General features: G+C 48.4%; 1 protein-coding gene across 2 annotated transcripts in view; it reads left to right on the plus strand.

Annotated features, from left to right (window-relative positions):
- The window catches only part of LOC109860162, an 85,592-nt gene that overhangs the window by 19,381 nt on the left and 46,071 nt on the right, over positions 1–20,140 (plus strand). For both annotated transcript variants that reach the window (XM_020439065.1, XM_020439073.1), the window contains exons 2-39: positions 1,940–1,995; positions 2,083–2,278; positions 3,093–3,197; positions 3,451–3,567; positions 3,661–3,908; positions 4,362–4,611; positions 4,784–5,029; positions 5,156–5,275; positions 5,463–5,596; positions 6,098–6,347; positions 6,453–6,575; positions 6,654–6,788; positions 6,872–7,105; positions 7,198–7,713; positions 7,857–8,042; positions 8,135–8,386; positions 8,479–8,910; positions 9,031–9,324; positions 9,408–9,656; positions 9,822–11,579; positions 11,705–11,893; positions 12,031–12,412; positions 12,491–12,906; positions 13,001–13,151; positions 13,253–13,505; positions 13,665–13,929; positions 14,024–14,220; positions 14,308–14,574; positions 14,649–14,904; positions 14,986–15,180; positions 15,260–15,442; positions 15,542–16,186; positions 16,270–16,471; positions 16,566–16,741; positions 16,821–17,089; positions 17,193–17,595; positions 17,676–17,915; positions 18,014–18,151. In XM_020439065.1, coding sequence (XP_020294654.1) covers positions 1,940–1,995; positions 2,083–2,278; positions 3,093–3,197; positions 3,451–3,567; positions 3,661–3,908; positions 4,362–4,611; positions 4,784–5,029; positions 5,156–5,275; positions 5,463–5,596; positions 6,098–6,347; positions 6,453–6,575; positions 6,654–6,788; positions 6,872–7,105; positions 7,198–7,713; positions 7,857–8,042; positions 8,135–8,386; positions 8,479–8,910; positions 9,031–9,324; positions 9,408–9,656; positions 9,822–11,579; positions 11,705–11,893; positions 12,031–12,412; positions 12,491–12,906; positions 13,001–13,151; positions 13,253–13,505; positions 13,665–13,929; positions 14,024–14,220; positions 14,308–14,574; positions 14,649–14,904; positions 14,986–15,180; positions 15,260–15,442; positions 15,542–16,186; positions 16,270–16,471; positions 16,566–16,741; positions 16,821–17,089; positions 17,193–17,595; positions 17,676–17,915; positions 18,014–18,151 — 10,728 coding nt within the window. The remainder of the gene's footprint in view (positions 1–1,939; positions 1,996–2,082; positions 2,279–3,092; positions 3,198–3,450; positions 3,568–3,660; positions 3,909–4,361; positions 4,612–4,783; positions 5,030–5,155; positions 5,276–5,462; positions 5,597–6,097; positions 6,348–6,452; positions 6,576–6,653; positions 6,789–6,871; positions 7,106–7,197; positions 7,714–7,856; positions 8,043–8,134; positions 8,387–8,478; positions 8,911–9,030; positions 9,325–9,407; positions 9,657–9,821; positions 11,580–11,704; positions 11,894–12,030; positions 12,413–12,490; positions 12,907–13,000; positions 13,152–13,252; positions 13,506–13,664; positions 13,930–14,023; positions 14,221–14,307; positions 14,575–14,648; positions 14,905–14,985; positions 15,181–15,259; positions 15,443–15,541; positions 16,187–16,269; positions 16,472–16,565; positions 16,742–16,820; positions 17,090–17,192; positions 17,596–17,675; positions 17,916–18,013; positions 18,152–20,140) is intronic.

Raw genomic sequence — 20,140 nt, forward strand, 5'->3', positions numbered from 1 at the left:
ACGATGATGAAAGAAAAGAAAGAACGCAGAGAACTGAATAAAATTCTTGTTTACTGTACGACTGTTCGAAGCGTTTAGGTTTGTTTTACCACGCGAACTACTACTACTGTAACAAAATCCAAACTGTGAGAAAAAAATTAACTTAACGAGCGAGGTCTTAAATAAAGCGGGGGTCCAAGGACTTTATTTATTCCCCGAATTGCGGAAGCTCGAACCGGATCTAGAAATATGTTCGCGGTGTGGGGTAACCGGCTTCCGTGACAAAATTAAAATAAAGGGAACCCGTGGGTTCCCGTGTTGGTCGACTCGCAGCTGCGCGAGTTTATACATCTTGACGAGTTAAGAGGGTACCAGAGCGAGGAGGGGGGCGCCTCGTCGCAAGGTGGTTGGAGGGGCAAGGGGACCTACAGGTGCATCGCACTCGCACGCCCTCCTTTATTACGTTCCTCCGCGCTTCTTCGCCTCCTCTTCCAACGTCCTGCCTCGTTCCTCCTCGCACTTTCCGCTTCTCTTCCTTCACTTCATCCGACTTGTGCGCGGAGAGAACACACGTCCTTCCTTCTCTTCTCCCTTTTGCTCGCCGTGCCATCCCTCGGCCGCGTGCAGTCGTTAACATTTCACCGCGCCAGGTTGATCGCCGCTGAGCTCTAGCTTCTTATTGTGCTGTTCGTTTGCCGAACGCTGCGCTTCTGCGTTTGTTTGCGTTTCGCAGCTTGCCGAGGGAAGAAGACTCGCCGAACGCGAAGAAGACGCGCGCGGTTATCTCGCGAAAATTGCATTTACAGTTCGACGTCCGGAGTCGGGGATTCGCAACGAAGAAGAGCAATATAACAGAAAACAAAAAAAAAAAAAACGCTCACGCATCTACTCCGAGGGATACTCTCGAGAATTCCGCGTTTTTCTGGAACGAGTTCCTGTTCGCATGCGGCACTGAACGATCCACCACGGTCGCTCTTCCACCCGAAACGCGCGTTTTCCCACAATGTATAGACGAGTTGGTATTTTAATATCGTAATTACGCACGCACATGCACATTGCATCACACACGCATCATCTTTCAATATAGACGATCAATGTGATGACCTTCCATAAACTCTCCTCGCTAATGTAAAGCCTCGTAATATACGTTTTACGTTTATTGAGCGGTCATTATTAATGTCACATTATCATTATTATTCAAATACTTGTCATACGGAATGATTTATGCGTATTTGAGTTTACGCTCGTCGCGCGGAAACGCATTCGAATGATATCTCTGTTGTGTTGAGAAAACACCGAACATCTCTCGTCGCGTATCAGAAGTTGGTAGTTTTTTTTTTTACACGTCACACACGACCCACATGTTGGAGTTGATGGTTCCAGCCGCTCGGCGCCCATTCGTAAATTAGCCACACGTTGGAACAGTCGACGGCGGCGGCGGCGGCAGTTTATTTGCCGAACAGGTGTTCCGTCTAGTGTGGGTTTACCCGCTGCGACTGAAAAACGGCCGCGGCGGTTTCCTGCGGTTTCGCGTTTCCACGCTTGATTTTCCAATGATTTCCTGCGGTGCTTTCCCCGCGTGATTTATACGCCGTGAACATTCGTGGGGAATGTCAAGTGCCTCCTTCTCGCCCGCCTCTTCTTCTCGGCGACGCCAAGTTGTAAAAAATCGTTCCCAGGGTGTCGCGTTTGGCTTCTCGCAAACCACTTGTTGCGAATTTACGATGATGCAATTGCCGCGGCAATGATACCTTCCGCGTGAAGTCACCGTCGCGATTACGCACGTGTTTGGACATCTATTTAAAATTTCTTCCGTACTATTACATAGAAGAGGCAAGATGACACGCGCGTGTTTGTACAATCACCGCTAAAAATGTTCGCGCGTCACATTATTATCAATAAATTGACTCGACAGATTGTGACTAATTCCACGATGTGGTTTTTGATTTTTTTCTTGCAGCAAAGATGAAACATCTTTGGCCGTTGCTGGCGTGGATACTTCTATCCTCATATCCGGTAAGTTCTAATATTGCTTCGCGTTCGCGAATAGGAAAAAAAAAGTTGATGTGCAAGAAATAAAAATTCGTTCGTTTCCGACTTCAGGCCGAATCTCGCAAAGGACTCGGTCACGGATTGAGGCGAGAAGTATTCTTTCTGAACCTCGAAGACGGCTACTTCGGCTGTCAAGTCAACGAGTCAACGGACATTCTTCAGCTGCTCGAGCTTTCGAAGCTCTGCGATCATCGCGCCGATTGTTATCAAGGCGCGGACGAGCAGCGCGACAAGTTGAAGTGCACAGGTAAGTTATCTCGAAAAAAAATCAAACACTTTGTTTTCCTTGGACTAATTTAAAATTTATTCGAGGAATTCTCGCGCGCAGAATTGCAACTCACGAAAGGAGAAGAGGAGAAAGAAAGAGGGCGACGTGTGTCGCATGACACGACCGCGACACTGTCGTTTCGCTTCTTTTTACGCTATTCCCCATCATTTCTGATTATCATTAGGACGACCAAAGTAATTCTTTTCGCACGCTCATAACAATCGCATCTTGTCACATCAATTAGGAAGATCTCTTTCTCGCGTCATTATATCACAATGTACCGCGAGTCATGCCTACATGTTGCAATTAGCGTCGCCAAGTTTTATTCTTATTTATCGCGAACGCTATCTTCTCTTGATAGAGGCGTAATTGACGCGCCAGTCCGTGCCGATGAGCGGGAATCATGTTACCTGTGGTAGTTCCGCCAAACGTATATATATTGGTCCTCGTGTGGCTCTTGAGAGAAAAACTCGAGCCAATGATTAGTCCGGGAGAAAATTGCACGATTAGCCGATAGGCCGCAGCGTACAGTCGCAATTTATCTCTTTCTTGGATAATGTTACTTAATGACCGGCTAAAATGGTCCTTATCTCGCACAGGATGTTTCTTTATAGATGATTGTATATCTTCTAATTCCCCTTCGACTAAAACTAATAACTATTTAGAGCTTGCAACAGATAGAAGTAGTGAAATTTGTTTGATAAGTAAGAAAGTCTTTTTTTTGTAAGAAAGTATTCGCTGGTCAAAAAGAATAAATGACAAGTGAATTATATTGTAAAAATGTTGCTTACAGACGATTGTACAAAAGAGGACGGCACCAAATGTCAGAACGGTGTCTGTCTCGATTCAGTCTGTCACTGTAACGACGGGTTCGGAGGATGTAATTGTCAGGTTCCAGGTTTGTGCAGTTTGATCAATTTTTTTAATCATTTAAATACACAGAATATTTATACATAAGTTATTAAAATATTTAATAAACGCGCATTCTATTGTCATGCAAAAACAGTTTTGGAAAACAGTTCGACGCAAGTATGTACCTACCACATATTTGTTCATGTTTCTCTCTAATTTTTTTATACGTAATATTTAATAAAACAATAATTTATTTAATTTACACAATAAAACCAATATTTGTCTAAAACCAATTGCAGACGAGAACGAGTGTAAATATCGGCCCTGTGATATATTTGCCCACTGTACAAATACTCTTGGCAGTTTTCAATGTTCCTGTTTTCCTGGATATCGAGGCGATGGCTTTCATTGCGAGGGTACGACGATATCTCTATTATATCTTTTTCTCGTTCTGTCGTTCCAGCCACGCATTTGTTTTTATTTGACAAGATCGTCCATACCTGTATTAGATATCAACGAGTGCGACGATCCCGTGCTCGCTGGGCGTTGCGTCGAGAACGCCGAGTGCTGCAATCTCCCGTCGAACTTCCTCTGCAAGTGCAAGCCCGGCTACATCGGCAACGGCGAGGTGCGCTGCGATGACGTGGACGAATGCACGATACCGGGTGCATGCGGCGACAATACCCTGTGTCACAACATACCCGGCAATTACACCTGCGCGTGTCAGGACGGATTCACGGGAGACCCGTACGACAGTGTGAGTACATATCGTCGTAGAAAAACAGGAATGCGAAAAGTAGAAGAGAAAAACGTCGATAAAACGTCGAAGCTCATAAAATGGATAATAACACGCTTTTGCGTGAGAGTCAATCGCCTTATCGCGAATTTTTTTCAGAATATTTACGATAAAGATATTTCATCTCGATAATCGTTGTTTGTTACGTCGTGATGGACTCTCTCTCGGGAGATTGCCGTAAACTAATTGCGAAGTATATTATATTCCCCCTAAAAAAATATACGTGCGAATAACTTCGATTATGATAGCGGTAACATGAGAACGATGTAGAATCCGCGTTTTATTATAAGATTAAGATTTAAACGAGCGAACTCTCAATATATCAAGTAAAACGAGTATCGCGCGCGCATAAAAAATAAGAAATAAAATGTCAGATTTAAAGAATATAACATCGCACGTGTTTCTTTAACACAGTGCGTCGATATTAACGAATGCGAATACGAGAATGCTTGCGGAAGGGGTGCGCTGTGCGTGAACCTACCGGGCGCGCACAAGTGCGAATGTCCCGAGGGTTACAACGGCAGTCCCGAGGACGAATGCAGGGATATAGACGAATGCCTGAGAAGTCCCTGCGGACGTTCCGCACTTTGCACCAACGTGCACGGTAGCTTCCGGTGTTCCTGTCCCGAGGGAATGGACGGCGACCCGTTGACAGGTTGTCACGGTGAGTCTGAAAAAATTGACTTTACAGCGAATATGATCAGAATTTTACACGATTTTGCAGGACTCTTGTGTATTTGTGTGTAACATAACTGACTCGCTTGAAAACTCATGAACTTCTTCCCCGGTTTTACATAAAATGTCCGAACGAATTAACCAATCGTCACTAACAACAGATGTAAACGAGTGCGAGGAGGGTACACCTTGCGGAGCGGACTCGGAGTGCGTGAACACCGAGGGTAGCTTTGAGTGCAGATGTCACGCCGGCTATCAGATGGACCCCGTGCACGGTTGCGTCGACATGAACGAGTGCAGCGGCGCGGACGTATGCGCCGCTAACGCGAGATGCATCAACGTGCCGGGCTCGTACAAGTGCATCTGCCCGCCGGGCTTCGTCGGCCAAGGACTAACTCTCTGCGAAAGTCAGTCTCACGAGATGCTCACATAATACTCTCATTTATCGTTTGCATGCCACACACTCAGATCCTTCCATCAATGGTCTAACGATTAATAATACTCATCTTGCGATTAACCATGTTGATTAACAGACGTGAACGAATGCGAGCGCAACCCCTGCGGCGAGAACGCCGAGTGCACCGACACGATAGGTAGCTTCGTCTGCAGCTGCAAGGCAGATTACACCGGCGACCCCTTCAAGGAGTGCAGCGGTTAGCGACACGCCATTCCATTTCTTACGAATTTCTCCCTTGTGGAGATATTTTTGTCAAGTTGTCAATCGGTTTTGTTCATCAATAATTAACTTTTGCGCTTATTTCATATTTACATTTTATTTTTTTTTTAATCTCTTCTCTAAAATTTGCAAGCCGGAAGAATGCCTTATATGGATTTTTGTAGACATCAACGAGTGCACGGCTCTGGAAAATCCTTGTGGCAGAAATGCGATTTGCAAGAACGAAGAGCCAGGCTACAACTGCGTCTGTCCGCCGGGGTACAGTGCCAACCCCAGCTCGGCAGTCGCGTGCGATCAGGTAATAACTCCCCCTCTCTACCCCCCGTCGCACTCTTGAGTCACCTCGAGCATATATGGGCAAGATCCATAAAAAAAAAAGCGCGAGAGAAATATGTGCCGTGACAAACATCTCGAAATAGAATCGCGCCACCCCCGAACAGGACCGGTCCGTTTCCTTGCCACATAGGTGACGGATAAAAGAAAGCAAACAGACCAAAACGAATGTACAGACCGGTTTTGTGACCGTTTTAACTCTTTTCCAAAGCCACGCTCTATTCGTTATGTTTGTAAAGTCAAAGGTAAACGCGCGACAGGTAACTTTTCATTTTTCATTTGGACACACGTGTTTCTTATTCCCGCATTCAGAAAATAGACATCGGCAAGAAGACCGGTTTTTTCCGAATATATAAAATGTCTTATAAAAATGAAATAAATGTCTCGATATTTATAAGCGCGACAAACGTCATAAATATGAAAAGCTAGTGGAAGTCGAACGTCGACCGTGTGTGTTGGTTTGCAGACCGACGTGACGACTCTCTGCAAGTCAAATTTCGATTGCGTCAACAATGCCGAGTGCATTGAGGGACAGTGCTTCTGCAAGGACGGTTTCAAAGCCGTCGGTGCGGAGTGTGCGGATCTCGACGAGTGCGTGGATCTCGCTCTCAAAAATCCTTGCGGACCTGCGTCGATCTGCACGAACACTCGGGGAAGCTATCGTTGCGAGTGCGAGTCTGGATTCGTTGGCACGCCACCTCACATACCGTGCAAAGGTATTTTATATTCTCGTTAAGAGAATCTTCTTTTAAGTAGAAGACCAAAAACTTCGCGAATTGAATTCAGCTGCAATTTATTTAACGTAATCTTATGCCTTGAAGCACCGTGTGATGAGGTAACTTGCGGCGAACACGCTTTCTGTAAGGCCGACGGCCACGAGGCCTATTGCATCTGCGAAGACGGCTGGACGTTCAATCCGAACGACATAGCGGCTGGATGTGTCGGTAAGAAATCGGAATTCTTTAAATAAAAATAAGAAAATAAAAAACAGTTTTTTCTGATTGTTGTTTTGCTTCGACTAGACATAAATGAATGCGATGCAATAAACGGACCTTCGGGAAGATGCGGCAGAAACGCCATTTGCACGAACACGCTTGGCGGTTTCAGTTGTCAGTGTAAACCCGGATATTCGGGAAACGCCTTCAAACAGTGTATTGGTAAGTAAGTTAACAGAGAATCGATTAATAACAGATGTGAGTCATGTGTGTACAATTCTTGAAATATTTACATAAATGCGCAGATATAGACGAATGCGCGAAACCCGACGTATGCGGTCACGGAGCGACGTGCACCAACACCGTGGGTTCTTACACGTGCACCTGTCCGGAAGAAACCATACCCGACCCCGATCCCTACATCAAGTGCGTTGCCATAGTCAGATGCGAGATCGACGACGACTGTCCGGGAAATGCCATTTGCGACCCGCAAAAGAGATGTCTCTGTCCCGAGCCTAACGTCGGAAACGATTGCAGGCGTAAGCACGAGCGATATCTCGATAAGATATTTCATCTCGTATGAAGATTACAATTTACATAATCTGTTTTTTTTTTTTTTTTTTTCAATCAGATCCGTGCGAAGATCTGTCCTGCGGACCCAACGCTCACTGCATGCTCCTGAACGACGTAGCGACGTGTCTCTGCAGCAACGGTTATACCGGCAGACCGGGGGTGAAGGACGGTTGCCGGGACATCGACGAGTGCGCGATGAATCCCTGCCCTCCGGGCGCGATCTGCAACAACGAGCCCGGCTCCTTCTCGTGTCAGTGTCCGAGCGGCATGACGGGCGATCCTTACACCGGAGGTTGCCAGGAGTCGAAGACGCCGCACGTGTGCGGACCGAGCTCGCCCTGTCCCGCCGGAGAACAATGCATCAAGGACGAATTCGTGGGCAGCAGCGTGTGCATCTGCCAACGCGGTTACATGCGCGATCGCGAGACCGGCAAGTGCAGAGACATTAACGAATGCATGGAGCTAAGAGAAAAGTCCGCCTGCGGCGTAAACGCGATCTGCAAAAATCTCCCGGGCAGTTACGAGTGTCAGTGCCCGCCGGGCTTCAATGGAAATCCTTTCTCGCTTTGCGAAGGTAAAATCTTCAAGTTTATTATTTATTCTTACTAATAAATTAACAAAAACAGTTGATAAATTTATATTAATTATAAATATAAATTTTTATGTTTGTTAATTTTCTCACATGTATTGAAATATGAACAATCGAAATATTTGCAGAGTGCAACAGCATCGAATGCCAGTGTCAACCGCCATACAAGATCGTCAGTGGTAAATGCATGTTGGCCGGCTGTTCAAAGGGCGAGAAGTGTCCAAGTGGCGCCGAGTGCATAACGATTGCCGGTGGTGTCAGCTACTGTGCCTGTCCGAAGGGTTACGCAACCAAATCCGATGGAACTTGCGAAGGTACGTTACTCGACAGAACAGTTATCTTGAGACATGTTCAATTAACAACAGAATTGATGCATGATCAGCGAACAATGATTGATAATCCGCAGATATAAACGAGTGCATCGTTGGACACCAAGTCTGCGGCTACGGTGCCGAGTGCATCAACCTGCCGGGTTCGCATCAGTGCGTCTGTCCGCACGGATACGGCGGCGATCCGTACAACGGTCTTTGCTCTCCGGCGCAAAAGAGATGCACCAACGACAACGAGTGCAAAGCCAACGAGAAGTGCGTGCAACCCGGTGAGTGCGTGTGTCCGCCGCCATTCTACACGGACCCCTTGGACGGAAACCTGTGCAAGAGTAAGTATCTCACAGATATCTCGTGCGGTGCAACTTATGAATTTTGTATCTCATCTTCGTGCGACGTAATATTCTTACAAAAACATCCGCAGATCCTTGCGATCGTTTCCCGTGCGGCATTAACGCGAAATGCACGCCGAGCGATCCGCCGCGATGCATGTGCGAGGCCGGTTTCGAGGGCGATCCGCAGCACGGTTGCGTCGACGTGAACGAATGCGCGAACAACCCCTGCGGTCACGGCGCGTACTGCATCAACACGAAAGGCGATCACGTGTGCGAGTGTCCGAAGGGGATGATCGGCGATCCCTACGGCGCCGGTTGCACGGGAGTCCCGACCAGCAAAAGCGAGTGCTCGTCAAACGACGACTGCGAGAATTATCTGGCGTGCGTTCAGGGAAGTTGCGTAAATCCTTGCGACAACATCCCTTGCGGTCCGAACGCGTACTGCGAGCCCGACAAGCACGCGGCTTGGTGCAGATGCGTAATCGGATTCACGGAGGGCAAGAACAACGAATGTGTTTCACGTGAGTGTGAATTTTACACGTATTAAAAAATTACTAGTAAATAATTAAAAACTTTAAATAATTTAAATGTAAATAATTTACGTAAAAAAAATTTAAATGTGCGTAAAACTTACGTTGCAGAATGTGACGGATTTGTTTGCGGCGCCGGGGCCCAGTGTATCGTCAGCTACGACGGGCCGACTTGCAAGTGCATCGAAGGCTTCATCGGCAATCCTTTCCCCGGTGGACAGTGCGTTCCGGATGTTTGCTCGCCCGAAATCCCGTGCGCTCAGCCGAGCGTTTGCATCAGCGGACGTTGCAAACGACGCTGCGAAGGTGTGGTTTGCGGTATCGGCGCAATGTGCGATCCGTTGACGAATAAGTGCGTCTGCAATCCCTATTTTGTCGGCAACCCCGATCTACTCTGCATGCCACGTGAGTCACATTCACATTCTGTTTTCCCCAAACTTTGTGAAGAGAAATAAAAAACAAAACGAGATAAATGCGTTTCTTCACAGCGATTCAACCACCTCACTGCGATCCACTTTGCGGAAAGAACGCGCACTGCGAGTACGGCCTGCAGGAATCCAAATGCGTTTGCAATCCGGGTACAAGTGGAAATCCTTATCACGGCTGCGGCGTTCAACAGAAATCCGATTGTTCCACCGCGGTCTGCGGAAAGGACGCGCTCTGCAACGCGGGTCCCAACGTCGTCGAATGTCTCTGTCCACCTGGCTTCGCCGGCAATCCATACATTCAATGTTTCGGTTCGTAGAATTTCTCACCATTTTATTATATTTTTATTTTTTTACATTGTACAAATGTCATAGTTGCAGTTAATGATAAAAATGCGCAAATGGCTTTATATATTTAAGTTAAAATTCTTATTACTTCTGTTAATTAATGTTTTTTTAAATGTCGTTATATTTTAGACATCAACGAGTGCAACGGAAACGCGTGCGGCGGCAACGCGGTGTGCATCAACACCATCGGAAGCTACGACTGTCGCTGCAAGGACGGCTTCTTCGGCAATCCCTTCGTCGGGTGTCAGCAGGTGCAGGTGGGACCGTGCGCCGATCCCTCGACCTGCGTCTGCAGCGACAACGTGCCGTGTCCCTTCGATTACACCTGCGTCGATCACAAGTGCATAAATCAATGCAGCGACATCAAGTGCGGTCCCAGATCCGTCTGTCAGAACGGAGCGTGCGTGTGCCCGCCGGGTTACAGCGGCAATCCCAACGATCTGCACAAAGGCTGCCATTTGCACGGTCACTGCTCGAACGATCTCGAATGCGCGCCCCAGGAGATTTGCTTCCAGATCGGCAAGGGGGTTCGCAAATGCGTCGACGCGTGCAGCAAACTGCAATGCGGGCCCAACGCGCTGTGCGTTACTCAGAACCACGTGTCCTCCTGCCTGTGTATCGACGGTTATCAGGGCAATCCAAGCAATCTGATCGAGGGTTGTCAACCATCTAAGACCATATTACCTGGATGTACTCACGATTCGGACTGCCAACCGGGTTCCTTCTGCGTCATCCTGGACGGCGGCGTGCGCGACTGCGTGAATCCCTGCAGCAAAGTTGTGTGCGGCGCTTATCAGAAGTGCGAGCCTGATGTCGTACCCGGTCATGCCACTTGCAAGTGTCAGGACGGATACGAGTGGAATCCGGTACTGTCGTCCTGCGAGAAACCCTCGGTGCCCGACTGCATAACCGACAACGACTGTCGCTCGAGCGAAGGTTGCAGACCGGACGCGCTCGGCGTGCTCAAGTGCGTATCGCTCTGCAGCGGCTTCACGTGCCCCACGAATTCCCGCTGCCTGGCGGAGAACCACGAGGGCCGTTGCGAGTGTCTGCCCGGTTACACGGGCAATCCGAACGACCGCCGTGGCTGTCACAGTCCGCGCGAGAATCGCTGCACCACAGACAGCGAATGCGCGGAGGATCAGACGTGTCGCGGCACTTCCGACGGTCCGCTCGCCTGCCAGTTAGTCTGCGACTTCGTCTCTTGCGGCCCGAACGCGCTCTGCGTCGTTAACAATCACGTGGCGAACTGCGAGTGCCCGCCCGGTCTGTACGCCGGTGATCCGAACGACCCGGCAGCCGGTTGTCGCGCCGTGCCTTGCGTATACAACATCGACTGTCCGTCGACGCAGCTCTGCAACCGACTGACGCACACCTGCTACGACGCCTGCGACGAGAACGCCTGTGGCGTGAACGCAGTCTGCATCGCGGACGATCACAAAGCGATCTGTCAATGTCCGCCCGGACTTCGTCCGAATCCGGTGCCCGACGTTGAGTGCGTCGCCGTGGAGGCGTGTCGTCCGGACTCCTGTCACCCGACGGCGATTTGCGTTACCGGCCCGACCAACAACCCGGTGTGCCAATGTCCGCCCAATCACGTGGGCGATCCTTACGTGACCGGTTGCCAACCGGAGGGATATTGCTCCGGTCCCAAGGACTGTCCGGTGCACTCCATCTGCCACGAGCATCGCTGTGTGAACCCGTGCGAGAACGCTTGCGGACCCAACGCAATATGCGAGATCGTGAACGGTCGACCGAGTTGCAAGTGCGTTCACAGATTCGTGCCGTCCTCGAAGGGACCAGAGCACGGATGTATACGGGGTAGTAACTACTGCACGGTGGATGCCGAGTGCGAGGACAGCGTGTGCCTTGATGGGCAGTGCAGAGGTAAATATATTTGTTTTATTGACTTATCTCTCTTATTTATAAAATTAGGGAAGCGACAAACTTACTTACAGAACACCTCGAACATGTTTAATCAATGGAAATAAAAAATCTGCTTGTTGTTGCAGCCGTGTGTCGTACAGTCGCCGATTGTTCGGACGGAGAAAAGTGCATCAACAACAAGTGCATGGTATCGTGCATTACGCACTCGCAGTGTCAAGTGGATCAGGCATGCGTTAGCAGTGGATGTATTCTCGGTTGTCGCAGTAACAAAAACTGTCCGACTACCGAATCGTGTATCAACAACAAGTGTCAAGGTAAGTTCATTAAATTATATTACGTCATAAAATAATTACATAAAGTAAAAATATTTGTTTGTCGGACGACGGACTGACGAGGGAAAATGCATAATACTTGAGCATGTGAGGAGAAAATCTTTTTCATGTGATTTCAGATCCTTGCAGCAGAAAAGACGTGTGCGGACCAAATGCGATTTGCAGCTGTACGAATCACGCGGTCACGTGCACGTGTCCTCTCGGCTTCCACGGCAATCCCACCCCGCAGCAAGGCTGCGTCCGAGTGCCGAACGCGTGCCAAACCTCGCACGACTGTCCCAGTCAGCACCTGTGCGTTTCCGGATTGTGCCAGTGCCAGTGCTCGGAACAGAACAACTGCGCCCAGGGCGAACGCTGCAAGAACGGCATTTGCGTGAAGATATGTTACAGCGACAGCAACTGTCTGCCCGGCGAATTGTGCATCGATGGCACGTGCGAGGCCGGCTGCACCTCCGACGTCGGATGCAAGCGTGACGAAGTGTGCATTAACAACAAGTGCAGGTACGTATTCGTTTTTAAATGGCTCGCTCGATCTCATAATGACAAAAGAATCTACACGACAACGCGTTTTTTTTGAAGATGCAGCCACGGATTTATCGCTGGCCCCGAACACTGTCTGGACATCAACGAGTGTGAGGATCATCCGTGTCACCCGAGCGCCGAGTGCATCAATCTCCACGGATCTTATCGTTGCGCGTGTCCCCAGGGCACCGCAGGCGATCCTGTAGGATCGGGTTGCGTCCTGCCGCACCAGTGCACCGCTCACACAGACTGTCCGGACGTGCAGGCCTGCATTCAACACAACTGTTCGGATCCGTGCTCATTCGTCGACTGCGGGTTGAACACCGTTTGCTCCGTTTTGGATCACGTGGCGGGATGTCAGTGCCAACCTGGTTACATCGGAGACGCTTCTGGCTGCTTCAAAGTGGAATGTCTCTCCAACAGTGATTGCCCGACCGATAAATACTGCAATCAGGAGACCAACAAGTGTAGCAGTAAGTTGCACTGCGCGCTCGCGTGTGTCAAAACATGGTCAACTGATCGCGTGTGATCACACGTTACAATTTTTGAAATGTTATTTTCTCTCAGGTCCTTGCAATCAAGTGAATTGCGGATACGGCAGTTGCGTAGCTATCGACCATGTCAGCGTGTGCAAATGTTATCCTGGTTTCGTTCTCGCAGGAGACATTTGCGCCGATGTCAACGAGTGCTTACAAGATCCTTGCCATTCTACGGCCATGTGAGTAAAACTCTTTCGTATTTTTTTTTCATATTAAAATCACCGAGAAACATAAAACAGCGTTAGATGTGGTTGCTAAAAATTATCAAAAAATCTTTCAGATGCCAAAACACAGAGGGATCGTTTGCTTGCGTGTGTCCGCACGGTTTGGTAGGTGATCCGTTCAAAACAGGTTGCAAGCAGCCCGGCGATTGCTTCACGGATTCAGACTGTCCGAATTCGGCCGCGTGCGTCGACAATAAGTGCACCAATCCGTGCGACACACCCGGCATTTGCGGCAGAAACGCGGAATGTCTCGCGCGCGATCACGTTCCAATTTGTAGATGTCCTGGACAAACTGTAGGAAACCCAGCAGTGAGTTTACTCTCTCTCTTTTTCTTTCTCTCTCTTTCTCTCTCTCTCTCTCTCTCTCTCTCTCTCTCTCTCTCTCTTCAGTGTGTTTTCTCAAAAACCAATCTTGCGACTTACGCACGCGGTGTGACAATTAATTTTCTTACCACTTGTTATCTTTAGACCGAGTGTGTTCATTTGGAGTGCAACTATCACAGCGACTGCAGTCCCTCGGATGCGTGCTTTGATCACAAGTGCGTCGATCCCTGCTCCCTTGCTAACGTTTGCGGCCACGGGGCCGATTGCTCGTCGCTTAATCACAGCGCGGTGTGCACCTGTCAGCCTGGCGGCACAGGTGACCCGAATCTGGGATGCACTCCAGTTCAGTATTGCAAGAGCGACTCGCAGTGCGCAACTGGATCGGCTTGCAATGGGGGTATATGCACAGGTAAGTCTCAATCGAGACAATCGCGTCGAAAACAGCAAAAAAAACTGACCATTCAAATGCACTATACAATGTTTTTTTATCTTGTTATCATAAGCGCTGTGTGGAAGTACGAGAGACTGCATCGGAGATCAGCTTTGCATCAACGGTCTTTGCCAGCCTACATGCAGAAGTAACTCAAGCTGCCCGGAATATCAATACTGCCATAACAATATATGTGTTCAAGAATTACGTTGTACCTCGGACAGCGACTGCGGATACGACGAGAAATGCGTCAAGAATAACATCGGTCAGGTGAGCTAACGATCCTATTACGTGGAAAACGTTTGAACACAAGTAAAAGTGTTTTTTTATGTGATTTATTAATTAATTTTTTTAAAGGCGGAATGTCGTAAAGCTTGCGACTTGATACTGTGCGGCCGAAACGCCGCCTGCAAGACTGACAATCACATCGCGACGTGTACCTGCAATCCCGGTTTCTTCGGAAATGCAAGAGACGACAAAATCGGCTGTCAACTGATCGAGTGCAGGAGCAACGATGAGTGCGCCGACGACAAGATCTGCGATGAGAACTTGTGCAAGATCAGCTGCATCGTGAAAAATCCCTGTGGCGTGAACGCCATTTGCAAAACGGAGAACCACGTTCAAGTAATTATTTCGTCGTCGAAAACTGTTTGCTAATATTTTTATACCGATCTAAATACGCTTATACGCGCTTCTAGATTTGTATTTGTCTGCCGGGATACACGGGAGATCCGACACTTGGTTGCCGACCGATAGATTACTGCGCGGACGCACCTTGCGCGCCAGGCGCGTTGTGCGAAAATTCACGGGGACACTTCAAGTGTCACTGTCAGCCCGAGACCGTCGGAGATCCTTACAACAGTGGCTGCCAGCCGCCAGTAGAGTGTCTTCAGGACGCGGATTGTCCGCTAACTGCCAAATGCGTCAATATTAACAACGTGCCAAAATGCTTTGGTACGTGTGCCAAAGTCAATTTCTCATTTCTTTGTAAAAGACAATCGCGCGCATAAACTTTATTGCATTTTCTTTGTTCAGATGCTTGTGCGCGCATCCGATGTGGTCCGAACGCGGAATGTATCGCGAACAATCACGCCGCGAGTTGTCAGTGCCGCACCGATTACGAGGGCGATCCCAACAGTCTGAGCGTGGGATGTCGTCCGAAGCCGGTGATCTGCACGTCGCACGTCGACTGTGCGGTCAACACTTACTGTTACGAAGGCATTTGTCGACGTAAGTGCAAACGAATTCCAAACTTGTTCGAAAACAAACAAATCTACTGTTGCACCTATGAATAATTTTGTTATTGTAGCATCTTGCCAATCGGATGAGGAATGCAACTTGTCCGACGTTTGCTTAAACGGACAGTGCCTGGATCCGTGCGATGTGCGAGGATCCTGCGGCATAAACGCCGAGTGCAAAGTGAAGAGTCACATCAAACAGTGCAGCTGTCCGCCAGGCTTCACTGGCAACTCCGAAGTCGAATGTGTGAGACGTAAGTGTGCAGACATATAAGTTTTGTATTTAAACAATTTCTCGTCTCATTTGTGAATTTGCACACATGTTAGAAACTAACATTTGCATTTGTTCGCAGTGCCGGTGTCTTGTCTGGGCAGTGGGGATTGCAACGAAGGCAACACCTGTCGCGAGAACGTCTGCTTGCCGATTTGCACGATTGACGACGAGTGCGCGCTAAACGAAAAGTGTGTCCGCGGCAATTGTCTGCTGACCTGCCGGTTGGACAACGACTGCTTCCTGGGCCACATATGTCTGAATAATATGTGCTTGTTCGGCTGCCGCGCCGACGAGGACTGTAACGCGAACGAAGCGTGCTTGGGCAACAAGTGCGTGAACCCGTGCGAGGCTACGCCGTGCGGACCGAACGCCAAATGCATCGTCTTCAACCAGCGCGCCACGTGTTCCTGTCCTCGCGGTTTCATTCCGAACCCGACGGCAAAGGTCGCGTGCCTGAGATCACCCGGTCCGATCTGCCAAGCCAATCGGGACTGCGCCGTGGGCACGGCCTGCATCGCCGGTGCTTGCACGCCCGTCTGCTCGTCTAACGCAAACTGCCTGAGCAACGAGAGATGCGACAGTTCTGGCATCTGCAAGTCCCTGTGCAGAAGAGACGAGGACTGCAGAAGCGGCGAGATCTGCGAAGGACTGATGTGCGTCTCTGGTTGTCGGGCTGATATCGAGTGTCAGGACAATTACGCGTGCATAAACAATCAGTGTAGAGGTAAGAGTTTCTGCTACTTTTGTATCTGTGCATTTTTTATTTAAAAAAATAGAAAATTAAATTTATTTATTATTTGTTTATAGATCCGTGCGAGTTAGCTGACGCTTGCGGCGTAAACGCTAAATGCACGACTATCAATCACCAACGATTATGCACGTGTCCCTCACCTTTGGTGGGAGACGCGCGCATTGGATGCAAGCAGGCCTTCCTTCCGTGCTCGTCCGATCATGACTGTCAACCGGGACAAACATGCTACGGCAGATCGTGTTACTCCACGTGCAGAAGGTAACGAAGACTATGCAAGCGCGAAATAAATTTATAAAAGTTATCTGTGTATTTTTTCTAACAAGCGATATTGTTTTTTTTTTTTTTTTTTCAGCGATGCAAATTGCTTGAGCGACGAACGGTGCGATGGCGGCATTTGCAAGGCGATATGTAACAGCGACGATCACTGCGTCTCGAATCAAATATGTTACAATCGCTTGTGCGATATCGGATGTCGTAGCGACAATGCGTGTCCCAGCGACGAGTCTTGTATCAATAATCAATGCAAAAGTGAGTACGAAGTGTGTTGCATGCACATCATATCTTGTATCGAAATTTGATCTCTCGAATGACGCGATTTTATCATCAGGCCCGTGCGAAGGTGGCAAAGCATGCGGAGAATGCGCTGGTTGCCGCGTGGTCAATCACGTGGCTCAGTGCAGCTGTCCCGCTAATTATTACGGCAACGCGTTAATTAACTGCGCCAAGACCATGATTCCTTGCGACGGTTCATGTGAGTGCGACGAAATCGGCTTCTGCACCACCAGCTGTCACGGTCAGAACGACTGTTCCTGCGGTGAGGTCTGTCACAATGGAAAGTGTCGCATCAAGTGCGATGTCAACAACGCATGTCCAAAGGTGAGTACAAAACATTTTGAGGAACTTACCTTCTGTTTTTTTCAATCATCTTTAAGCTATCGTTGATGTTAAACTGTGTGCGTATATTTTTTGTCAACTGCAGGGCTACGTGTGCGACGGTGGTTTGTGCCTAGTCGGCTGTCGCACTCATTCCGACTGCCCGTCGTCGTTGTCGTGCACCAACGGCCAGTGTGAGAACCCATGTTCCGCTCACGGATCACCTTGCGGAATAAACGCTCTTTGTCGCGTGTCAAGTCATCGTGCGGTCTGTTTGTGTCCGGAAGGTTACCAAGGCGAGCCGAGCCAAGAGTGCTACCAGCTCGAGTGCCATCACGACGACGACTGCGAACCAAACAAACGTTGCAGCGAGTACGGGGTCTGTACGAATCCGTGCTTACAGCATGGTGTATGCGGCTTCAACGCGCAGTGTCGAGTCATCAACAGAAAGGCTCAGTGCTCGTGCCCACCTGGACACTTCGGCAACCCGAAGATCAATTGCAAGAAGGGTAAGCCGTTTGTTTCTTTGCACGGGAATATATCCGAAGAAAACGTGAACGTACTAATATTCACATTTAATCGCTTTCAGGCGGAGATGAATGTCTGCGAAGATCTTGTGGCGTCAACGCGAAGTGTCGAGAAACTCTGGACGGCTTTGAATGTACGTGCGATCCGGGATGCCACGGTGATCCGCACCAGGTGTGTCTCTGCGACGGCGATCTCTGCAAAGACACTCGTTGCGGCGTCAATGCAGCTTGTCGAATTTACAAGAACCAACCGCAATGCTACTGCCCGCCGAATTATCCGTCGGGTGATCCGATACACGCATGTGCGTATTCTTCTTTCCGTACTAACGTAACTTTACAAAGTGAATATAGAAACGGGAGTGAGTTACGCAATATCACGAAAATTAATTAATACGTACAGGTAGCGCAGATAGAGATTTAGGAGACTGTCGCACTAACGGATGCGGAAAGAACGCCGAATGCATCAGGGACGGGGCTATATTCGTCTGCCGATGTCCACCAGGCACAAGCGGCTCGCCGGATATCGAGTGCACGACAGGTAGGGAAATACAGCCTACTAACTATTTAACAGCAGATTTGATTAATTTTATGTACAGCATTTGTGACTAGCGAGCAATACTGACAATCACAGGAACCTGGTCCGAGTAGAATAACTATGTATCGTCTAGTAGGACTTTTGAGTAATACAATAGATGTATTATTAATCGAGTGAAATCGTTAACATCGAGAGAGACAGATGTGATTGGAGCAGTATATATCGCCACGACACACCGATTATATATTTGACATATTTGTCCACAGCAAATAGTACATATATACAATATACCTGTACATATATACGATATGTAGGACATACTGTACATACTTGATGAGACAGAGAGAGAGAAAGAACACAGTTCACACATGTCTCACACATAACTTCATATGTAGAATGTTTATTTCAGTATCCAATCTGTCTTGAGGATTTAATTGAATAAGAGACACTCGATTGCCTTTGATTAGTGCCACTTGAAGTACAAGGAGGTACACATTTACAATCGACACCATTCTTTTTAGTTTTAGGATTGGTACAGATTGGGAACTGCGAAAGGGACATTCTCATATACCCATGCTTGTTATTTGCTGATATTCACGGTTTGTTTATTTCCTCTTTGTTTCTTGAAATCTGTGGGGGCTTGTGTTGTAAATATCGCTGCTTGCCGTTGTGTAATTTTCTCTGAGAGAAGACGTCTGATGATATTTTTGGAAAAGTTTGTAAAGTCGTTCTCTATACTTCTTCACAGAGCCTACCCTTACTCTCATTATAAATACAAAGCATGTGGTTTATGTTATTTGTGAGAAAGTTTCTTTTCACAGTTCTTATAAATGCTTTTTTCTTTTTTTTTCCTGTCCCACCCACCACCGACCACCCACCGACTCTACACCGACTTGAACACCATCACTATCCGCGACAATAGAGCGCGAATGCACCAGCGACTTAGAGTGCCCCAATGAAAAAGCCTGCATAAATCTACAATGTCTGGACCCGTGCGCGCTACGCGGTGCCTGTGGGATCAATGCCCTGTGCCGAGTGGTTCTGCACAAGCCGCGTTGCTCGTGCCCGCAGTGTTATATCGGTATGCCCCACACGGCCTGCCATCCAGATTCCAAATGCGACACGCTCAATCCCAAACCTACGCCGAGCATCGGTTGTTCCTCCGACCACGACTGTCCGGAGAGTCTATCCTGCCACTCTCAGACAGGCGAATGCCGCGACCCGTGTTTGAGTTCTCGGTATACCTGCGAGGTCAACAAGAGATGTCAGGTGCGGAATCACAAACCCATGTGCGTTTGCAAATACGGCTTCGTGGTCAACGAGATCGGGGAGTTGACCTGCGCCCCCGACACGCTCACCTGCTCGAGGGATTACGATTGCCCCTCGAACGCCGCGTGCGTCAACGGGAAATGTCAGAATCCCTGTAATGTGCGTAACAAAAGACCGTGTACGGGCGATAAAACCTGCGAAGTCCTGGACCACCGTCCCGTGTGTATTTGCACCAAAAACTGCAATCCCTCCCTCTCCATTTGCCTGCGAGACAGTGGCTGCTCTCCAGACTTGGCGTGCCGCAACTATCGCTGCGTGGATCCATGCAGAAACTCTACCTGTCCGGCTGATGCCCCCTGTTACGTGGAGGAGCACAAGCCTATCTGCAAGTTCTGTCCCCCCGGCTTTGTGCCAGATACTAAATACGGATGCATGAAAGGTAAACACCATTTCTCAGAACACTATCTCAGTCTTGTCATTTCTCGTAGCCGTTTTATCACGTCTTTACATTGCCTGGCCTTACACGAGACATACAAATTTCTTACTTTTTTCAGGTTTTTGATTGTCCAGATAACAGAATATATGCTTTTTCACTCGGTCGCTTGAACTAAAAGTTTAACAAAACTCACACAAAATTCGATACGAGAAATTAGTTTTTATGATATTGCAATCGGATATTTTCTTGTTCCGTTGTCTGGACGAGTGTTTCAGGGTTTTTCCAAA

Source organism: Pseudomyrmex gracilis, unplaced genomic scaffold (genome assembly GCF_002006095.1).
Source record: "Pseudomyrmex gracilis isolate BER0280 unplaced genomic scaffold, ASM200609v1 scaffold_7, whole genome shotgun sequence".
Lineage (NCBI taxonomy): Eukaryota > Metazoa > Arthropoda > Insecta > Hymenoptera > Formicidae > Pseudomyrmex > Pseudomyrmex gracilis.